The sequence below is a fragment of the Brachionichthys hirsutus genome, chromosome 1, assembly GCF_040956055.1.
Source record: "Brachionichthys hirsutus isolate HB-005 chromosome 1, CSIRO-AGI_Bhir_v1, whole genome shotgun sequence".
Lineage (NCBI taxonomy): Eukaryota > Metazoa > Chordata > Actinopteri > Lophiiformes > Brachionichthyidae > Brachionichthys > Brachionichthys hirsutus.
The window spans coordinates 13,736,450-13,755,499 of NC_090897.1; the positions used below are offsets into that span (position 1 = coordinate 13,736,450).

Here is a 19,050-nt window from a genome sequence, read left to right on the forward strand (position 1 = left end):
GCAAACAGACAGAAGTGCCACTCTGCAACTGAAACAGGATGTTAGTGATCAATTGTTTTGAGCCGTTTACTTGTATGGACTATTTTCTTTCATTTGCATATTTTTGTTCCGTTGTTAAAATCAAAGTGTTGATGGTGTCGCCCAGCCAAATCGATGGTAAGGGGTGTGGTTTAAATAGGGGCAAGCCAGAATAAGAATTGTTTTCTTCTTGCAGCTTCCGCTCCAAAGAAAGTGCTGATTAAAGCATTATGCAGAAATTAAGGTGTCCACTTTTGTGAAAGGAACGGAACAATAAACAAAACAAACAAATAAGCTCGCTCTACATTTCTTTCAACGGAAGGCAGTGTTCTCGTCGTCATCTACTGTGCGAGCCCAGTCAATTTCCCACTTGATTGAGCATTTACAACATTTAATTTCTCAATTATGCTGTCTGCCGTCTGTCGAGAAGTGCAGAACCACTTTTATGTCCTGGAGCATCTCTGTAAACGGAATGACAGGAAATTAGCTTGCTGCATTCCGCAAGTCTGCCACGGACCAGTCTCAAAAAGATATTACTTGTAAAGCCTTTTGTGTTTCACATTCATTTTTCAATTCTGTGCCTCAGAGGGCCGTTTATTAATTAGCTTCCCCAACAAAAATGTAGTTATAGATCAAAATACATTTTCCTGAGTTGTCATGAAATTGTTGAAAGGAGCCCGCGTGAATACCAACGTCTCATTAGGTGTCCGAAAAGCCAAAAATAATACTCCATTTTGCGCGTGGCTTCATCACCGACTCCTCCCTAACACGTCTGCTGATGCAACGGTGGGGACGAAGTGAGAAAGGAACCGTAACAGCTGGCGAGGCTGGCATAATTGTACAGGACGTTCAAGGCTTGTAAAGACAAAGCTTTGAGCTGTGAGCCTGTGAGGAGACAACAACAGAACAGATGTCTTGTAAACACCCAGAGCTTCACTTGCATTTGCAATGATCAGATGAGAACGACTTCGTGGTTCAGCAAAACTACATGTTGAAAACAAATACATGAAAGCTTTGGTGATACCTAAACACATTTTTAATTTCATTTCTGGTGTAGTATTGGTATGTATAACCTTTTGTGGATACCACCCAGTATTTGTACTGCAATAAAACCACTGCTTTGTGAAATCTCATGATTGAAAACTGCAGATCTTTGTCTCCCCCTTCTGGCAACTCTGTCACTTCTTATCTATCCCCACAGTCGAACTCACCCCGTCTCCCACAACCCCTGAAGTGCTCTCTTCATATCTTGTGAAGCTTGTTGTTTCAGTATGTGCAGCTAAATCCATCAATATGTTTGCCGACCCTCCATCTCATACAAACCCGTCATATAGAACATCAAACAGAGTTATTCAGAAGACAAGATATGAATCAGCACGGAGCACAAATGCATCTTCATATAGAAGACTGGTCAACATTACAGAGTCGCCAACTAAACTCCACAAACACAGTAATACTTTGACATACGAGTGCAATTCGTTCCTGGACCGAGCTCGAAGCTCAAATCACTCGCATGTCAAAAACATTTTTTCCCACATAAAATAACTGAAAACAATTTAATCTGTTCCAGCCGTCTAAAAACACTGAAATCAATGCTAATAATGTAAAACAAAAGCTCAGCTGTATGCGGAGTGCCTCAGTTTTCGCGCATCGCATCCCCCCCCCAGTTAATGGCTATAGAGATACACACAAAATGACATAATAAATGATACAGTATTACTGTTATTATGAGATTAACAATAGCAATGAACAACGGCGTGGAGGGGGCTTATACCGTACACACTTTACACAGTAATTGTACCTTGACAGGTACTCTTACATAAACTTACTAGTTGTGCCTTTGTGTTCTTGATAGCATCCTTCTGTTTTACGATTGTACATATCATCCATGGACTCCGCTCGTACCGGCGTCCCAATTCACTTACACAAACACCAAGGTCACATTGGTCGATGACTTCATGCTTCATCTCCATCGTCATCATCAGGCGTCTTTTCTTCTCACTGCCATCCTCACCGCTCGCTTTCTTTGGACCCATCACTTATTATAAAGAATACTGCATCCTGGCATTGCATATTAGTACCGGTACTGCTCCCTTAGATAAGGGTATGAAGCCCCGTCTGCATATTGCATCTGCTCGACAAATCCCTTTGCTTTGCTTTTTAACTTTATTTCAGGGGTTACTGGTGCATGTGTGTGTGTGCGTGTGTGTGCGCGTGTGTGTGTGCGTGTGTCACGATACCAGCAGGATGCTATCTATTAAACAAAGATCAGCCATTTTGTGCAGAGCTGGCGATTCATACAAGATGGGAACTCATTTCTGGCTTTTACTTTGAGTCACAATTATGACAGGAAAAACACAGAAGAATATAATTGCACTGTGAAAATATCACGACTCAGATCGTCACCAGACGCTACGTAAACGTATTTTGCACTGCAACCCGTCGGTGAGATGGATGACAAAAATAGGGACATTTCTACATTTGATTTGATGTCTTTACCTTGATTGTCGGAGGAGCGATGGCCAGGTACTTGTCTCCATTGTGGTAGGTGATGGACTCTTGTCCGATGATTATAGCGCCACCAAATGGCTCCGGAACTAAAATGCAAGCAGGCAAAGAGAGTGCTAAATGAATACAGCTTCAAATAACTTGCATGTTCAAAGCTATACGTTTACATGGGGCTCGGATTACTTTGAACATAAATATGGAAGCGTACAACCACTTGGAATGTAAATACATCGGGAGTAATGGCGTCCTAATCTGTGAACGCTGACGCTGCATCTGCGTACGTTGAGACATGAGCTTCTCCACGTCTTGTTTTGGTGTTCAGGAAGTCCACGAGTTCAACTTAGCCACATGCGAGTCCTTCTTTGTCCTCCTCGTGTTGCGTTTGGTGGCCTGACAGTAATTCCCTCCAATCGCAGCCAAACGGTTCACTAACAAACCGTCCTTTAAGCATTTTGAGTCAGACAGTTTTTCCATTCAGAGCCTCCTAAATAACAGTTTTTGGGAAACACTGCTATGAAATTAATGACCGGCCTGTCATAACATTCTCATTAATGAGCTCGACGGGACAGTTAAAAAAAAAAACATTTGAAGCGATGCTATATATTTGAGTTGTTTGAACTTGCCATTCAAAGGCATTCAAAGTGAGACGTGGGTTGGGTGATTAAATCTTCATTCATATTTAATCAGGACTGTAATTAGTGTGTGTGAGGATCCAGTTTCTTTGCTTTGTTTCTCAAACATCGCTGAGGGAATGACAAAAGTCTGCTTCGCTGTGGGAGGCTGGTTCTCTTCTGCGATAGCTGGAGGCATTGAATGTAAACATTTAAACCTTTAAAGCTACTTGTTCCATCAGGAACAGGCAGAATTCATTCTCGACATTGGTCAGCTAAATTTTAAGGGAATAATAAAAAAAAAGCAAATACCTCATCACGGATAGATAATTTCAGTAATAATATAAGCCGTGATCACCTGGGATGACCATCGAGGCCTCGGCCTCCACATTCTCCTGTTTCCAGGGGCCCTTGTTGAACTCCTTCTCTCTCAGAGACACCTCATAGGTCTTCACGTGGCGGCCCTGAGGGTCCTGCAACACACATCAGAACACAGGCTTGCATTTACAAAGGAGGTCTTGAATGAGTATATGACATTAGTTTGGAAAATGTGCACATGCAGCAACCCCCCCTCCCCAAACAATCATCCTACCACACACCTGGTAGATGAAGCAGACTGTTGGAGCCTGGCAGCCATACAGGAAGTGAACATCAATGACCTGCAGCTCCTCCAGCCTAATGTTGAAGGCCTTAAGCTCGCGATTGTCCCGGTCCAATGGGATCACTTTGAATAAACCATCATACAGCCGCAGACCAATCATGCGGCATTCTGGGTCAACGATTCCAATGATGCCCGTTTCCGACGGACGGCCAATGCGATCCTAAGAAGAAGAAAAGAATCAAGAAGATATTTGATTTGGAGAAATGTAGAGCATGCATTACACATCAGACTAACTTGTGATTAACTGTGTTCTGATGATGATGAATATATTTATTAGATAGAAGTTTAGAGCAGTACAAGTACAGCCAAACAATAGAATGTATTACAGTACAAGTACAGTGAAACACCCTGTCTACGAGGAGCATTTCAAAAAAGCCCTTGCGGTTCATCGCCATGTAACAATACCAATACAAATAAGAATAAATTACTATTATATAAATTATAAAGACACATAATATGTACAAAGTGGAAAACAAACAACAACAGTCTCACCCAGTTCAAGAAATGTAAGGGAAACGTCGCAGCAGCCTCACTCACCTGCACATTCCCGTGGGCACGGGTGATGATGTCGATGCTGTCCCCGTTCTGTTTGTACTCTAGGATGCAGGCGTTGTACTTGGATGTAAGAATAAAGAGCAAGTCTTTGCTCTCACCCTGACCAAAAGACAAAAAGAAGCTGGAGTCATCACAGACCCAACGCTCAGAGGAAGCCAAACTGACCTGGCACTGATCAGCAATCTAATTCACCAATCACCAATGAGCAGGGACAGACTTCCCAGGCCCCAAAACCATTTACCTTGATCACTGTGCAACAACACATTACGAATGAAATATTTATTCCTAGACTTCCTCCTCTCTTGCACTCCTTCAATTTTCTTTTTTTTTTTTATACAATTTAACAGTTGAACTTTAATATAGAAATATTTAACTGCACATTGTTTCAGTACAACCGATCAATGACAGTTCTGTCACGCACCTTCGGCCTGAAGAGCTCCATCACGGCAATCTTTCCATACATGCCGACCTCCTTGACGGGCCTCAGCCCTTCTGCCGTGACCACATAGATCTCCAAGCGTGTGTTTTTAGCAATGAGCAGATTAAGGTCTTCTGCAGACGTGAAGTGACCTGCATGAAAGAAACAACATTTACGTTCTGTTCATTACAACGCTATTGCAGTGAGAATGGGGACAAAATGGCAGTTGAGATTGAAAGAGAAATATCAGCAATGGGGCAAAGAGTACGATGCTGACAACATCAACAAGCGTCGTCTTAGAGCTGAGACAGACGTCCGTCTGTCTGTCTGATTGATAGCAGGAATATGGAAAAACTGCTGGATGGATCTTGAAGAAAAGAAATCTTAAAATGGGTCTAACCTGCATCCCATTATGTTTTCAGAGCGATCAGAAATACCCGTCTGCATACAATTATTTTGTTTTTTTCTCCATTTAAGCCTCCATGATGGAGGCTTTTCACTCACCAAAAATCACAGTCATAAATGGCTCTGATATGCACTACCATGCAAAATGTCTTCTGGATCTGATCCAGAATCAGGGCAGGAAAAAATATTACATTTTAACATTGAAAAGCCCAATTATGGATTCAAAAATCAGTATAAATACTCATCAAGTCCAATTCACTTTTACTTTTCATGGTTGGTGTATAAAGATTTCCGAGCTGTTACACTCCGAGATGATCCCAGTCTGTGACGGGATGTCTCTGAATGCAGTGAACAATCTTCCTCCCAGGATTACATTTTTACTCACTTTCCACAAAGCTTTTCATTTTGTAGACATACGCCAGAGCAGATGGCACGTTTAGGCTTCACGTGCACTAAACGTCAATGCTGAACGTTGGCTAAACGAGGGCACGAGGTCAGAACAATGTATAACGTTTTGATGATGATCCGGATCGCCAGGTGGCTCTAGGAATTTGTTTTTATTTGTTTCCGCGCTGCGGGAGTTGCTGGAGCAGTGGAGCCTATGCCAGCTTGCTACGGGCGAGAGGCAAGAATCAATCAAACAATCTGCATGTTCTCCCCATATCCGCCTGGGTTTTCTCTGGTTGCCTCCCACCTACAATAACATACAATTCAAACTGTAAGTATGTGTGTGACTGCTAGAGGATCCAGACACTTATAATCCAAACAAAGTTTGTTTTCTGCTCCAACAGGAAGTATAAGAATCTAGACCATCAACCAGTCATAAATGTAATCATCTGTTCCTGGTAAGATTTCCAACATTTCCTAAAAATGTCATCAAGATCCATCCAGAACTTTTTTGAGTTATCTAACCAATAGACGGACAGACACGAACGCCAGCGATTAGATAAAAACCGCCTCGGCGGAGGTAAAAAGTCAAAGGACTCTAAAGGAACCTGAACGCAAGAAAACAGGCTGAGAACCAACATTGGACGGCTTTGATCTTCAGACCCTCAGAAACAAGTCCACTTTCAAAAAGACAGCAAACGGTCTGTTCAGTTTCCACGAGCTTACAGGGTTTAAAAAAACAAACACAGATGACGCAAAAATGACACTCTACCAACTTTACAAAATGTGTTGCTTCAATTGTGAATGATGACAATGTACAAAAATAATTAAAGGCTTTTGTTCTGGTATTTGAAAATTTTCAGATTTCAACTTGCACATTTCAACAAAAAGTTTGTTGTTCAACAACAAACTTTATGAAGGCGATAAATTATTGGGGGGAAAGGTCAACAGAGCACAGCCATTTGACTCAAGTACAAGAATCAGATGACTGTATCAACATTTATAATTCAGCAATCATTAAAAATAGTAATTGAATAGTGGATGGCTGTGTAGAGTGATTTAGGTCGTCACTTTGAGCAGTATTTCCTCAACATGTTATTGATCAATAATTCTCAATAACTCAATAATTAGTTTATAGGAGTTTCAATCTATGAAAATGTCAGATTTAATTCCACCCCAATAGTGTGTTGTTAAGAAGAAAGAGCTCCAATATTACTATGAAGAAAAAAAGAAGTGTGGACAGAAGAATACGGTCAGCACTATGCATAAGTGAAAAACACTTTCTTGCAACATGCTAATGTTTATCAACAACTCAAAGCTGGGCTACCAAAATGGTCACGACGAAAGCCGACGCTACAGTCAAGGCTTCGATGCAAGGTTCGCCGGCCGGCCTGTGCGCGATACAGCAGGAATGCTACAAACTGCCAAGACCCGGGACGCATGCCTTGTATAAGAAGAACGCATTTCACGCAGCAAAACAAATGCTAGCGGCAGGCCCGACCGGAGCTCTCTCTACTGTCAGCGCGGGAGCTCCGGTTAGCCTGCAGGTAGCTAATGTCCATCACTCCGCGAAGCGGAACGAGAAAACACAGCGGGCGACTTACCTGTGACGCAGGCGTTGACCGCCGTAGGCTTCTGGGCTGTTACAACATAATTGTACGACATCTTGACAACGAAAATAGAAAAACACCAGAGTAGTGTTTTAATCTCTCCACAGTGACAAAATCATAGATAATATAAAAAAAAAAAGACCCGGAAGAAGTTAGCGGATCCGTTTTGGTGGCGAACATGGGACGTAAAGGGCAGTGACGCTCGCTTAGAGCGCCCTCTGTGGTGTGGAGGGCGTTCGACGACAGCGTGAAAGGGCAAAGGAACGTCATCGCGTTAATCACTGCATTACTAGTGCTCTAAGATAGTGAATACAGATATGATGGTTTTGCAACATTGATTTCATAAATGTGACTGCTGAAAGTGAGGAAGGAAGGAAATATGGAATATCACCTTTCCCTAAAGATTTCCTTTATAGGCAGACAAACTCAAAAGACACAAATATCCTGATTTATTAATTTTTTTCAGAAATTTGTGTTAGTGTCTATATTAGGATCACATTATTTATGGTTTTTATTTGACTGAGGAAATAAATTAAATAAAACCTTCTCTGAAAGCTGTGACATCTGCTGCACTCTGTATGAGAAACATTCACTTTATGATATCAGACTGAAAACAGTCAACTACAGTATTTCTAAATATGTTCACACATCATTTGACTTTCCAGCGCTTCTCAGTAATCTCCAAGTCCAAAAATGTTTTTAAAGTCAGGAAAAGGAATTCCAACTTTCATCTCAGAATTCTGATTTACCTTTCAGAGTGAACTTTAATGTCAGAAATCGAAATATATTTTTCTCACCGACATGAAAATAATTGCTGTTGCTATATGCTAAAAATCATACTATTTGATTTAGATTGATTGATTCTTACTAACCTACTGCGATTCTATAATTTCGCATTGCGCCTGAACTCGTCATCTCGTGTTCCGCGCCGTTGCCATAACAACCCTGCTCTCCTCGGACGCTGAGTCTACACACAATGGAGACATCTGAAAACACTGCAGGAGAAATGGGGACCGTGGAAATAACTGTCGTCCGTGGAAATAAGATCGTAAGCTCATTCACCGCTGTGAAAACGGATTATGTTTAAAAATGAACACAAATAACCAGCAGCTTGCTTTTATCATTGACACCAAGCAAACCAATAAAACATAACTAAAGTACAGGTCTCAGCAACAGGCGGGAGTAGATACGCTGTAAATCTTGGCTATCGAATTAACAATAATTAAATATTAAATAAATAAACAATATTTAAGCTTTAAATCGTAATTTAACTTTTCTTAAAGTTACTGGTTGTTTATTATTATTTTTTGTTTGTCATATTTTGCAACTGAGCAACAAAGCTTATTTAGCATCCAGTTTACGGGTCTCGCTTTACAAATTATTTTCAAATAATTAATTATTCGGTATCAGGATCATAAAGCAAATAAAAGTCCTAACAATGTAGGAAGATGCACAGAGGCTCAGCGGGTTAGCATCCATTAAATATTGCTTCTTCTTCTTCTTCTTTGTCTTTTTTTACCTTTTCAGAAAGCAAAAACGGCAGACAACTTCCAGAGTTTCCTGCGGGTCGAAAGGGACCAAACCTCGCTGGGGGAATCAGCCATGACGCTGGTTGAGCCTGTGAGGCAGTGCGTCGACTACAACTTCACCTGCAGCTTCCACTGCCCCAGCGATGCTCAGGCTCTCAGTGACATCGCCAATAAGCCAATCATTGGTAAGCTTGGGAGCATTAACGTGTTGATGCTGTAGAGTTCATAATGTAAAGCTCTTTTAACAGACATCTTTCACGTTGATGGCCTTTAACTTGCTCTTGTCAATAGAACTTGCCTTTTTACTTTGCAGGTCCAGTCCTATATGATTAAACGCTCATTCATTGTAGCAACACTTCTGATATCAATAGTGAAGCAAACACATTCGTCCATCAGAGCATGGAGCTCTTGAGCTGTTCTGTTCAGTCCTCGCTTTGCACAGCACTAATGAATGGGCTTGTTTCGGGTCAGTGACAGTGGCAGAGCTCCTGCCTGAGGAGAAGCAAGTTACGTGGGGCCAAGCTGTGGTTGACCTGCTGCCACTGCTACAAGGTACGCTATGCAATGCCTTTTTATACTATAAAAGCATTTATATCAGTTGATTCACGCTTCTTTACTGGGCAGGATTTAAAAATGTGAAATGATATTCTCATCTGTCTTCAGGCCAGTGCAGCTTCTCATCCACAGTCCCACTGAATCCAGTGAGCAGACCCCCAGCACTAGAGCTCCTGGGCTTGAGCAGCAAGGTGACTGTCTGTCGCATCACAAAGTCATCGCTATAATAATAACACAATGCTCTCGGTCCATTGAAAATGCTCATAAACCTCAAACCCAAGTATTTAAGAAGGTAAAAGTGAGGCTTTGTTTTTCTGAGAATATCTGCGCACAATTATTAGGCAACTATTAGCGTGCAGAATTATCCAACAAAGTGAAAAGTGATTTTTTTTTTTTTCCATCTAACGTGTTTATTATTCTCCCTTTAACAGATGAAAATAAACTCAATTTTAGAAATGAAAATTTCTGATAGTTGAGAAATATAAATAAATCAGTGAGCACTATAGCCACAAGCCTTGCATTCATGGAGGCAGTTTCTGGATCTACTTTCTTTGCAGCAGCAACCACAGCTTCCCGACACCGTTCAGAGAGGAGGACTGTTCTTCACTGTGAAGCGCCACAGGTTCTCAATAGGCTTTAGGTCAGGCGAGGAAGGAGGGCACGTCATTATTCTTTCATCTTTAAGGCCTTTGCTGGCTAACCAGCGGTGGAGTACTTTGATGCACGCGGTGGAGGATTGTCCTGCATACAAATGATCTTCTTGAAAGATGCAGTCTTTTTTCTGTACCACTGCTTGAAGAAAGTGTCTTCTAAAAACTGGCAGTAGGTTTGGGAGTAGATTTTGAGTCTACCACCTTCAACCCGCCGAGGTCCAACTAGCTCATCTCTACTAATACCAGCCCAACCAGTACCCCACCTCCACCTTGCTGGAGTCTGGGTCGAAGTGGAGCCCTGTTCCGGTTACTGATCCAGTTCATTTTTTCAACACGTTTCTTGCGACCCTGTTGAATGTTTGCAACAAAACGTTTGATGGTTCTGTGATCGCACCCCAATAATTTAGTAGTTTCAAGAGCGCTTTATCCCTCTGAAATGCTTTTTTTGAGTGCACACAGTGCAGTTCATTCAACCTTAGTGTACTTAAGTACACGGAATCTTTTATGATGGACCTCAGCTTTAGGTTTAAAGCATTTATACGGCTTGCAGCCTTGAAATTAATGCTGTAATTGCTCAAATTGGATTTTTATTTGTCCCTGTTTTAGCAGCCGACCCTGGATGTGCATGTCCGAGTATCAGCCCCGATGGTTTTTGAGGCTGTGCTCTCAGACTCCAACCTGCTGAAAGTTACCGTGGAGACGGCGTACTCTGTCCCAGAGTCGTGGTTACAGACATCTGAATCTTCCCCGTGCGTGTATACCGCTGCCCTGGAGGTCCCCCTCACTACAGAGGTGAGTCTTACCCAGTGCTTTTATGTAGCCTCTGAATGCAGACGTGATAATCGTGTCCACTTAATGTCATTGTTCAAGGCAAGGATATCCCTCTAAGGGACATCTCTAAGATTGCCCTGCTGCAGCATCAGGATAAAAGCAGACCAGAGTAAACTATTTCAATGCTCGAGCCGTCTTGTTTCTCTGATTCTCAGAAAGATCAGATCCTGGAGTTCTGTGAAGGGAGGATGAAGGTGGGGGGGCAAAGGGAGGAAGCGGGCAGGCAGAGGAAGAGGCCACATCAGGCCCTGCTCATCCCTGGAAACCACTTCCTGCCTGCCTTTTTCAACCCAGAGCCAATCGAGCAGGAGAACGGCGAGCTGACCGGTCCAGAGGTAGCTGATGGTCCAGTCTGCACCAGCTGCCGCGTGTGTCCGCTTCAGTCAGCTGATTGATCTTGTAGAATGATAAATGGCTCTCTCCAAATGTTTTTTTGTCTGGCAATGTTAGTCTTTCATTTGAAACAACATTAAACATGGCTGCAGTCCCAAACACTTCAAGTTAACACTGCAATGTTCCTTAAACTATTAAAAGTCAGAAGAGAAAGTGAATCTCAGCAGAGTTCCTTGTCTGCAGTCAGTTGTGAGCTGAAGGTCTAAAATCTTCCAACAGAATCGGACGTTTCGCAATGAAGCCGAGACCAGAAAGAGTAGAGTGAGTTGGGACACGGAGATGCACTGCTTTCTGGATGCAGGAGGAGCTGCCAGGTGAGCTGCACACTCCTCCTCCTCATGTCTGGCCACCAGGCTACTTGTTTGCCATGCACCTTGAATGAAGAATTGTAGAAAAGAAAAGTCAGTTTCTTTTGCCTGGATTTCAGGAATTTCAGGCCAGAGTAAAGTTATTTGAAAACACGATTGAATTTGTGCCAAGAGAAAATGTTTACTATTGACTTTAATTCCAGGCTACGGCAGAAAATCAGCAAGAACAGACTCTGGCCAGTGGAGGTTATGAGGCTGATGGATCCACAAGGAAAAGCAGCAGAGACCAAAATGGTGAGATGGTTCTTTTCTAAAAACAATCTGTGTCCTCGCTCTTCTTTTTTGACCCAGAAGTCTCTGTCTCTAGCCTGAATAGAAAATGAAGACTGGGGGACATGCATGCTTCTTTGATCAATACTCTCTCTTTGTGTGTGTGTGTGTGTGTGTGCGTGTAGCAAGCTGAGGAGACCCCAGAGATACCCTTTCATGGTGTTGCGTTTGTGGACATGAGGCGACTGCTGTATCCCGGAGTCAGACGAATACGAGGAGCATACAGCATTCAACCCTTCTCCAAGGAGGAGTTGCTGAAAAAGGTCATAAAATACACACAAAATACATAAAATACTCGCTTGCTTTCATTTCTGCTGACTCATCCATCATCTTAGATTGAGCTGGGTGCTTAATGAATCAAGTATTACTGTCAGGAATGACCCATGAAGAATTGTTGTTGGGTTTTAAACTAGAATTGGAAGTGATGATTTATCATTTTTAGCGCTGTTTGCACCGTGGTTATATTCAGATCATATGTGTATATGTTGTATATATATATATATATATTGTATACTGCACAGAACATCTGTCAGGTGTGATACATAAATGAAGGTCAACCACATGATGCATTCACCGCATGCCACTCACAGTGTTTGTCTTGACCGCGTGCTTTAAGGCTGATCGGAGTGTGAGCGTGTTGAAGCAGCAGGCCAAGGCTGCAGCCATTCAGGTCAAAGCTCGTCCTGGCTCCGCTGCAGGCTCTTACAAGGGGAAGGGAGGGAAGAACCCCGACGGAAGCAGCAAGGCAGCCAAGGATTCCAAGGACACAGTCAGAAAGGTCAAGGCCCCGATGATCAGAGATTCTTAATTCACAGAAAGTTTTGTTCATTAATTCTTGCTTTTTTCCCCTTTTTTTAAAAAACCTCTCATCAAATCAGAACAGAACCTCTGCAGCTGGCAACAGAGTCAATAGCCTGACCGAGACGGAGCTGCTGCACAGTAATACGGAGGGAAAAGTAGGCATTAATGCAGTTATAGGCTGATATAATTTAAACCCAACGTGTGCAGCATGTTGGGAAGCCTTCAGCACATGAACACCATATCTCTGTTAATGACAGGCGTATGTGGAGGCCAGAACTTACATCATCATTGAGATAGCCCTGGAGAAGCCGCTGGTGCCCAAAATACCTCCAGAAGAGCTTGCCCGAAGGTAGAAGTATATACTAAGTGCGCTCCGGTTCCTGCTAGATCAGGGGTGGGAAAACATTTTGACTCGCGGCCACAACGGGTTCTAAAATTTGACAGAGGGGCTGGGCCAGGAACAGATGGATGTGCGAAGTGCGAACTAATATAAATGACATTTAAAAGCCATTTCATGAAAGGATTTGACCTTTTACAAGTCGCATTACAAGGAGAAGGAAAAATTAATGAGGTTTAATTATAATAAAATGTAATTTAATTATATAATTTGGTTTGTCGGGCCGGATTTAAAAATCCCAACGGGCTGTAGTTTGCCCGTGCCTGTGTTAGATCTTTGCCCCGAAAAAGCTCATTTCTGAAGTTAAAAGGTTATTAGAATGAATTAAATAAAAGAAAATGTTTCTTTCAAATAGCAAAATATTTGCTGTCAACTACTTCTGGTTACTGCCTCTTTGCAGAATATCAATGAGTGTGAATGGACAAACACGCGTCTCCATTTATTGCAGAGTGAAGAAGATGATCCCACACCGACCTTCATCTCCACCCTGCCCCAGCAGAGCAGACAAAGTAAAAGACAGACACAGCTTTACATACATCAGAAAATGAACCCGTCTCCAGAGGAGAGGCGCTGACTTGGTGTGTGTGATCGATCCTCCAGGCGGTGCTAGATTTCCACAGGCAGGTGGGCAATGTGACGGCTCATGTTTCAGACCAACTTAAGGAACTGTTTGGGGCAACATGGGAGATGTCAGAAAACTGCAGCGAGGAGCGAGTGATGGCTCAGCTAATGGGGGCGCTTCATGACTCTGGGCGATACTTCACCTGGAAGGCACAGATGCAGGTCGGACCAACCCCCCCCCCCCCCCCGCCACATCCCTAATGGATCGATTTCCCTTGATGATGGCTCTTCTTTCACTACTCAACTTTGTATTTGGGAATGCTGTGTGTGTGTGTGTGTGTGTGTGTGTGTGTTTTGCTCTATAGCATGCAGTGATGAGGATTGTGCGTGATAAGATGAATCCTGGGGATCCATTCACTGACCGGCAGGATTTAAGGACTTTTACCAGCAAGCTCTATGTTTACCTGATAGATGAGATAGAAGTAGCTCAAAAAAAGGTAGAACACACACACACACACATTGCACATACTGTATCTATATGCTACATATTTATGTTCATTTTTATCTCCACATCTCACCAGATGCATTCTCATGATGCCGACCCAGTTGAGATCCGGTCCAATTGTTCTCAGCTCCGACATTTTGCCAGCGAGGCTCAGTTTATTGGGGATTATCAGCAGGCTGCTCAGTACTACCAACAGGTAAGATAACATGCTGGCCTGTCCTAACACTTCAGATCGGCACTACAATGATTGAAGAAGAGTCAGACTATGCACTCGTTTGAGCCGTGTAAATACAAATATACTACAGAGGACTTTTTGATTTGGTGAACTATGTTTGTTTTTATTATCTCTATGCAGATTTCGACAGCAGCTGTGAAATCTCAGCGCCCACTGACTTTTATTTGTGTTTTTTATGGGTTATATGTGACTTTTATATGTGTTTCCCTGCAGCTGGTGGAGACGTACCCCAGTGAGCCCTCTCAGGTGTTTGCTTTGGGAGGCTTCTACATGTTCGCTGGAGACTACATGAAGGCTAAAATCTGTTTCAATGACTGCCTGTCCATCCAGAAGACACACCAACCCAGGTCAGAGAAACTCCTGTTAAACCAGAACTCCGTGTTCCTATGCTTGTTATCTAAGAAGCTCCGTGTGTCTTTTCACCAGCCTGATGATGTGTGGGGTCCTGGAAATTATGTTGGAGCATCATGAGCAGGCTAAGACCTTCCTGGAACGAGCGACCACTGCAGACCCATCCAATGTGGTGGCCTGGACTCTGCTGGGTAAGATTCATGTCTTTATAACCACTAACCATTTTAGCATAATTAGCTAGCACAATGCATTTACAGACTGCTGCCACAGTGTTTTGTCAAATATCACACACATAAACCAGTAAATGTTGTTTTCCGCATTTAGATTATTGCGAGAAAGAGATTAAGAGGAATTGTATGTGTGGGATTAAATTGTTTGATTTATTTTCAGTTTTACTTCTATTAGGATTTTTAAGGCAGTAAATATTCCTGGGGTTTGTCTCTGAAACATTTTAAATAATTCTTCTAGTTTCAGTACAGGTTTAATCTTCAAAATTATGTTTTTGAGATAATTATTTTTTTATTGAAAGAAAATGTGTAATTATGAAAATCAGGAACCCACAAAAATTGTGAAGTTTAGAGATATTAAATACCCACATTTAATTTAAAAAAACCCATTTATATCAGCCGTCAAAAACGTACCCTGAGTGATTCTCAGGAATAAAGCAGGAGGGTTATTGCACTTTTGGGTCCGCTCTCCAGGTTTGTTCCTCCAGCGCTGTAATGAGTCCATCCTAGCTGAGAGGGCTTTTGTAAAGGCCAGAGGGCAGCTGAAGGTGAAAGAAGCAAAGAACCAGGCACAGAGAGAGGAGGATGAGAAAGAGCGAGACCAGCAGGAAGAAGAGGAGATGGATCCCACTGTGAAGCCAGGTGAGATTCAGTGGGAGTAAATGCAATCAGAAAATGGTGTGCTGTCTCTTCATCTGAATGGGATGTGTTCGTTTTGTGTAGTCACACGAGGGTAAATCGGGAAGCAGATTGAAATGGAATGACAATTATTTTAATATTTTAATCTGCCAGGATAGAAAAACTCTGTCTATATATAAAACATTGATGTGATTCCTCACATGCAATCAATATACATTGCCATAATTTATCTATGCATTGTCCAGTTGCCTCAAAACCCCTAAAAACAAGTCTTGTTTTTCTGTCATAAGACCCAAAATTCTCCTAAGATCCTTCAGCCTGCAGACCAGTGGCAGTGACTATGGGCTGTAGCAGCAGCCAATGCTACCTGACAGGTGTTAATATTTTCCACCAGACCCAGCGCATGCAGACCATGACTCAAGGGCACGAGATAAACTTCCAGCGCAAAGCGTCAGCGGCAGATCACCTCCAGCTAAACTCTGCACCACCATTTACACAGAGACGCTTCAGTTTCTGCTGCAGAACTGTGCCCTGCAGGTAAAGACACACGCTTAGTGGCTCATCTGCAAACTGAACTCACGCAGGTCTAATATGACTGAAAACAGATCTTTGGTAAAGTGATTTTATCAGCTTCAGAACGATGCGCTGAAAGGTCAAAGTGATTGATAACCGTTGATGATGCTTAATTATCTAGAAAGTGACAGCTTGCTGTTTGCCGAACGTTAAACTATTGTCGAGAAAAATGTTAGATTTCTTTTTTTTTTACGCAGCAACAAACGGAATTTCTCTTTATCCGTATGAAAGGTGCATAAATAATAAAACAAACAAACATGAAACTTCATTTTTTGCTGAGCGTTGACAGCAGTCACTTCCCTGTTGTCAGATGTCAGAGCAGGCTCTGTCCCAGGAGCTGCTGTGTCCAGGTGGCGGTGGTCGCAGCGTCCCCTTCCTTTACCATTTGGCCAAGTTGCAGCTGCTCAGTGATGACTATTGCAGTGCTGCCACCAGCCTCGAGGAGGCACTGTTTCACAGCAACCAGGTACTCGCACTGACGGCTGTGGAAAACATGACGGGGAACTCACTGCCTCTGGGCCACTGTTTGTTTAGCTGAAGTGCAAACTGAAACAGGATTTATGTCCCTCACTTGCATATTACAGAGCATATTTGCCCACATATTGCATTTTACTTTACCACCGACGGTCCACCATAATGATCAAAAGAACATTTAATAGCGGTTCAAAGTACTTCACTGAGGATGAAGAGTGCATGCATTCCTACCGTCTGCATCATGATTGTTATATGTATGGTGTGATTCCCCCATGTTGCCTTAAATGACGTCTGAAATAGTCCAACGGGAAGCACAAGTGAGCAAAGACGTACTGGTTTCCTGATAACTGAACCTGTTGGCAGGATGCGGATGTGTGGGCTCTATTTGGCCACTGTCACTACCTGCAAGGAGCGTTCAGTGATGCCCGGGAATGCTATGAGCAGAGCCTGAACATTCCGCCGCAGCCATCAGACTCTCACCTTGTCTTCCTTCGACTGGGATCCATCTACCTACAGCAGGAAAAGGTCAGACATTGGGACAAGCTCCACTTCTCTCAAATCAGATTTACAGGAACGTATTAAGATTGTATTTCCTGGACAAATTAAGAATAGGAAGTTCTATAAATTAGTTATAAGCTGAGAGAGGAATAGGTTTTCTTTGACTTTTCAATCTCTTATTTGTGACCTTCAGTTTGAGCAAGCCAGAGCTGTTTACCTGCGGGCTTGTGAGCAGTCGCCATCCTGCCGGACCTGGCTGGGCCTGGGAGCTGCCTGCTACCGGGTAAAACTCCACCTCCAGAACGCTAATAGTTGTATACACAGTGAAGTGGCATGGAGGTGCAGTGGTTAGCGCTGTTGCCTCACAGCAGGAAGGTCACTGGTTCGAATCCGACTTGCTGCCTTTCTGTGAGGAGTTTGCATGTTCTCCCCGTTCTCCCCTGCGTGGGTTCTCTCCGGGTTCTCCGGCTTCCTCCAACCACCAAAAACAGGCAAATTAGGCGAATTGGTTACACTACATTGCTAATAGGTGTGAGAGGGTGTGTGTGTGTGAATGATTGTCTGTCTGTGTGTGACCATGCGATGAGCTGGCGGCTTGTCCAGGGTGTACCCCGCCTCTTGTCCTTTGACTGCTGGGATAGAATCCAGCACGACCCGCGTACCGGGAACGGACAAAAGCGGTTCGGAAAATGAATGAATATATACACAGTACATGACATAAATACATGTATATTTAAATGAAGTTTATTAATGAAAGGCTTCAGAGCAGAATTATTAACATCCTGTTTCCTGTGTTCTTTAACAAATAAAACAATTTCTGAACTCAAAGATTTGACTCCACCTTTGATCCAGTTAAAGGTTTGCAGTACTGAATTAATGCTCAGGTGAACAGCGTGCAGCTTATTGCTGGATTTACTGTATAAGTATCCATCAGGATTGATGGTTAATTGTATAGTGTGTAGCTGATGAGAGACATGTGGTTGTTTTTGTGTGTCTGTCTGTGTAGCTGGAGGAGCTCTCAATCGCTGAGGATGCTTTGACTGAGGCCGCCCACTTGAACAACCAGAACCCAGAGGTGTGGGTCTACCTGTCTCTGATCTGCCTCAGGGTGAGTGATGAAGATGAGGATGATGCTCCCATTAAATTAGGTTTGGCCACTTCTTTACTTCACGTTCTTACCCCTTCATTTTATATATATATATATATATATATATTTACTCTGCAGATGAAAGCAGGCTGCAGCAAACTGAACGCATCATATAATGACCCTTTTGTTTTCAGTCTGACAGAAAAAAGGAAGCAGAACATTTTTATGAATATGCAAGACGGGTGAGTTAGTCCTTTTTTTGTTTCTTCGGTCATGGGGAGTTTCACTTTGGGCCGGGAATAGTAATTGATTATTGTTAATAATATTATTGTTAATAATCAATAAGGCTGCGAAACATATACAATATTTAAGAGAACACGTTAAAGTGAATGAATAAACCTCCATGAACTAGAATCTCTGTTAAGCATAAAACTAAGCTTTTATTGACTGGGAAAGCGAATGCGAGTCTCTCTATAGAAAATGAACTTTGCCCCAGTGTATTAATTTAAAGAAATATATCTCTGCCACCCCAAACCAATTTGAAAGTCATGTTTTGCTCCATTCTAATGAAATCCTGTATTTTGTTGGAACAGTTTAACCTGAAGAAGGAGTCCCTCCTCCGAGAGGTCACAGACCTGAGGCACCAGCTCCTCTTCAGCCATTAGGCATCAGGATGAGGAATAATCTGTGAGGCACAGCTGCATGCATGCAGACATAGTCTCTAAAATACCACTATATTTAAAACCATTTTATTTTATTTTAAGTATGTTAATGTATTAGCATGTCAGTTCAGGTGCACGCGATAGGTCAAAGTTTACAGAAAATACACACGGACCAATCCATATTAAGATTAAATAAAGAAAGGAGGAATAAGATCAAATGTATCACATATAGTCCCAAAAGTACACAAAACAACTGCCACATAGTATT

The 19,050-nt window shown here is 42.6% G+C and overlaps 2 protein-coding genes across 2 annotated transcripts in view; one reads left to right on the forward strand and one right to left on the reverse strand.

The window, feature by feature from the left end:
• The window catches only part of ddb1 (damage-specific DNA binding protein 1), a 33,376-nt gene extending 26,148 nt beyond the window's left edge, over positions 1–7,228 (reverse strand). Inside the window, exons 1-6 of the mRNA XM_068743478.1 lie at positions 7,168–7,228; positions 4,775–4,923; positions 4,336–4,452; positions 3,737–3,958; positions 3,496–3,610; positions 2,518–2,615 (exon numbers count right to left, since the gene is read on the reverse strand). Coding sequence (XP_068599579.1) covers positions 2,518–2,615; positions 3,496–3,610; positions 3,737–3,958; positions 4,336–4,452; positions 4,775–4,923; positions 7,168–7,228 — 762 coding nt within the window. The remainder of the gene's footprint in view (positions 1–2,517; positions 2,616–3,495; positions 3,611–3,736; positions 3,959–4,335; positions 4,453–4,774; positions 4,924–7,167) is intronic.
• A 921-nt stretch (positions 7,229–8,149) lies between these two features.
• LOC137896311 (cilia- and flagella-associated protein 70-like) lies at positions 8,150–18,785 on the forward strand. Its single transcript, XM_068741804.1, has 26 exons — positions 8,150–8,221; positions 8,701–8,887; positions 9,174–9,254; positions 9,366–9,448; positions 10,517–10,702; positions 10,897–11,076; positions 11,354–11,448; positions 11,646–11,718; positions 11,898–12,035; positions 12,389–12,541; positions 12,651–12,728; positions 12,831–12,922; positions 13,419–13,479; positions 13,571–13,753; positions 13,897–14,028; positions 14,113–14,232; positions 14,485–14,618; positions 14,698–14,813; positions 15,324–15,469; positions 15,885–16,025; positions 16,372–16,527; positions 16,899–17,060; positions 17,227–17,316; positions 18,040–18,141; positions 18,315–18,362; positions 18,714–18,785. Exons 1-26 carry the CDS (start codon positions 8,150–8,152, stop codon positions 18,783–18,785), a joined length of 3,081 nt encoding a protein of 1,026 aa, XP_068597905.1.
• The last annotated feature ends 265 nt before the right edge of the window (positions 18,786–19,050 follow it).

Bases quoted from the DNA above. Each gene is read 5' to 3' on its own strand.
- LOC137896311 (XM_068741804.1), top strand. From the start codon at position 8,150: ATGGAGACATCTGAAAACACTGCAGGAGAAATGGGGACCGTGGAAATA. The intron at 12,036-12,388 runs GTCATAAAATAC...GCGTGCTTTAAG, and splicing joins AGGAGGAGTTGCTGAAAAAG to GCTGATCGGAGTGTGAGCGT. The intron at 18,363-18,713 runs GTGAGTTAGTCC...TTGTTGGAACAG, and splicing joins TTTATGAATATGCAAGACGG to TTTAACCTGAAGAAGGAGTC.